Here is a 3449-nt window from a genome sequence, read left to right on the forward strand (position 1 = left end):
ATACAAATCTGTGGGTTTGGTCGGCTAATCCGTGTAGGCTTTGGTTTTACCCAATGATGAGTGACTACCATTCAAACATTTATTAATGATACCAAATGCTAAATGTCTCACTTGATGTTTTTTGTCTCAGACCCTAGGTCCATGCCTGGGTAGCTTTTACTTGTGTTGTGAGAGATGAAAAGTACAAATGTAATGACAATGTTCATTTTCATTCCAGAGTCAAGAAAGATGACATATCAGTTTGGGAGCATATCCTCATGTCTTCTTATAACATGTTTCATCGTGCCTTTGCCAACTTGCCACAGTGGGAAAGTGCTGGTCTTTCCAATGGAAGGAAGCAATTGGCTTAATATGGAGATTCTGATCAAGGCCCTTCATGCTCAAGGACATTCTGTGACCGTGGCACGAGCAAACAAAAGCTGGTACGTTAAGGAGGAGTCTTCACACTACAGATCTATTACAGTAAATGTCACGGCTGGCGTTGATGAACAGGTTGCTAAGATAATTCTCCAGAGACTCATTAATGCAGAAAGAGGTCAAAGTTCAGTTTTACATTTTTTGCGACTGCAGATGGAAACTTTTCGATTGAAGACAGAAGTTCCTAAGATTAACGCTGAATTGGCAACCAATATGATTCAAAATAAGGAGTTAATTAATATGTTAAAGGACAGCCAGTATTACCTTGTCCTGACTGATCCATGCTGGGGAACAGGTGTTCTGATGGCCCACTATCTTCAGCTGGCCTTAGTCTTTAATGTCCGTGGGGTTAACAGCAGAGATGGACATCAGAGCATCGCACCATCACCCACGTCTTATATTCCAGTGATTGGATCAGGCCTGACGGACAACATGACTTACACAGACAGAGTAAAGAACATGCTAATACATTTTCTTGCGCAAGTTCATTACAACTTCTTTGTGAGGCCCATTTACCAAGCAGTGTGTGATAAGTATTTCCAAACAGGTGTAGACTTCGATGAGTTAATCCAGGGGGCAGACTTGTGGCTCATGAGAGTCGACTTTGTGTTTGAGTTCCCTCGTCCGACAATGCCTAATGTTATCTACGTTGGAGGGTTCCACTGCAAACCAGCCAAGCCCCTTCCCCAAGACTTGGAGGACTTTATACAGAGCTCTGGAGTACACAGAGTCATTATCATGTCTTTGGGAACTTTGATCAAGGAACTCCCTAGAGACATAACAGCTGAGATAGCGTCTGCTTTTGCCCAAATGCCTCAGAAGGTTATATGGAGGCACATTGGAGACAGGCCAGTAACTCTAAGCAACAACACCTTACTCATTGACTGGATGCCACAGAATGATCTACTAGGACATCCCAAGACAAGGCTGTTTGTAGCTCATGGAGGAACCAATGGACTTCAAGAGGCCATCTATCACGGAGTCCCTGTTGTGGGCCTACCTATATTTTTTGATCAATACGACAATCTCCTTCGTCTGCAAATGAGAGGAGGGGCAAAGATTGTGACCCTAGCCAAGGTAGACAAGGACAATAACTTTCTTAAGGCCTTAAAGGAAGTTCTTAATGAGCCGCACCACAAGGAGAACATGCAAAAGCTCTCTAAGCTGCACAGGGATCAGCCAATGAACCCCTTGGAACTTGCCACGTTCTGGATTGAGTTTGTCATGAGACACAAAGGTGCAGCTCACCTCCGTACGGAGTCCTACAGAATGGCCTTGTACTTTTACCACTCGCTGGATATAATGGCGTTGCTTCTAGCAGTTGTGCTGCTGATTTTGTTAATGACTGTTGCTTTTATCAGGTGTTTATGCTTCAACATGTTTTGTAGACGGAAAATCAAACATGATTAACTGAAGTGTGAACCCTATTGATAATGTTCCAGGATAGTCGAAAAGCATGTAAAAATAAGCCTTTTTACTAATAGACACATTAATGCAAAATTGGAATGAATATTATATTTGAACTATTGAACTTCCATTGTAGCACGGTTGGTAGAGCAAGACATTTGTCGGAAATATTAAATGTGATTTACTAATGACTTATTAATTTTATAAAGTTCTTAATCAATTAATTAAGGCACCACCCAAACTGTTTTTAGAGTACCTAAGGTCAGTGCAAATACTTGTAACCTTACATGTGTATTATGTATATAATACTAATAAAATACTGATGCTGAGTCATATGGTCAAATGTTTTTGCTACCATAGCTAATAGGATACCTGGGTAGTGATACTACTAGGAAAAATTACAATTGTAATAAATCTCAAACCACTGGCAGGTGGAGATGTTCCTGAATAGAGAAATGTAGTGTGATTGCTGTCACCACAGTAAACCAGATGATATAGCAGTCAGAAGCTTGGACAAACCAGACTGCACACAATAAGTACAAGCGCAATTCTCTCTATTCCTACAAATTAATTGGGCAGCATGATCAACCAGGGAAATGGTCCATTGAAGCCAGAACATGTAATGGAACCGAAGTCAGACTGGGACACCAAACTAACCCTAACCTGGATTCAAACTAGGGTCTACAGCACACACACAAGGTGAAACGCACACCACACCGTGGACATAGGCATTGGTACATTACACCGGAATAGACTGGAATATGAACACAACACACAGCCTTAAGCTCAACAAGTATAGTCCACACATCCCTATGGTAAGACTTTATAATGTGTCTTAAAGAGTAGGGCACTAGGCCCATGGATAATAGCATGCAATAACAAGAACCCACCCTGACCACACTACACACCTTTGTACTGACATTCTGGTCTGTCTTACACATGCCTCACTTTAACAACATGGACTGGCCAACGACATAGACAAGGCGTAGCACACCCTCTTAATCTTTCAACTGGGAAGTGGGCTAGGCACACCTCTCTGAAACCACACTTAACTTCCCTTTTCCCCAAATTTCTCCTAACTGCCTAGCATAATTTTCAGCTACCCTACATGACATGATCCATAATAAATGTTACAATAACTTTTTATTGTAACTTTTGGGGAGCGGGAATTACAACAGTTTCCCCGCTCCTCTCCATTGTACACCCGACTCTGTAGTTCCCCAGAGTCTCTGGGAGAGCCTTAAAATCAGTCCTAGATGCAAACAGTCTGTCCTAATGTAATACTGCCATAATTGATCGGACCGCCAAGCCCTCCTAACAGAACTATGCACAGATGGACTGTTTCTGTAACGCATGACATAATCCTCAATGACTGGAGAGGAACTGAGATAACAACCAACCACACAAACATAAACTCACTTAATCTGTATACTAATGTGTGTAATTGGAAAGATAATTTTTGAGTCATGTTTCCCCAAACCTATTTTTTTTTACATATTTCTAATTGAGTTGACACACACAATTTAAAGAGAATGCAATGTTTACAATTGGCTCTCAAAATTATTTATCTTCCTTGGACATTACCAAATATTATTGTATTACAACATTAAAATGGATTTTAATTG

At 41.0% G+C, this 3449-nt stretch overlaps 1 protein-coding gene across 1 annotated transcript; it reads left to right on the top strand.

Annotated features, from left to right (window-relative positions):
• Positions 1 to 285: 285 nt before the first annotated feature.
• LOC105028406 (UDP-glucuronosyltransferase 2C1-like) lies at positions 286 to 1827 on the top strand. Its single transcript, XM_034297106.1, has one exon. It carries the CDS (start codon positions 328 to 330, stop codon positions 1825 to 1827), a length of 1500 nt encoding a protein of 499 aa, XP_034152997.1. The 5' UTR covers positions 286 to 327.
• The last annotated feature ends 1622 nt before the right edge of the window (positions 1828 to 3449 follow it).

Source organism: Esox lucius, chromosome 14 (assembly GCF_011004845.1).
Source record: "Esox lucius isolate fEsoLuc1 chromosome 14, fEsoLuc1.pri, whole genome shotgun sequence".
In the NCBI taxonomy this organism is placed as follows: domain Eukaryota; kingdom Metazoa; phylum Chordata; class Actinopteri; order Esociformes; family Esocidae; genus Esox; species Esox lucius.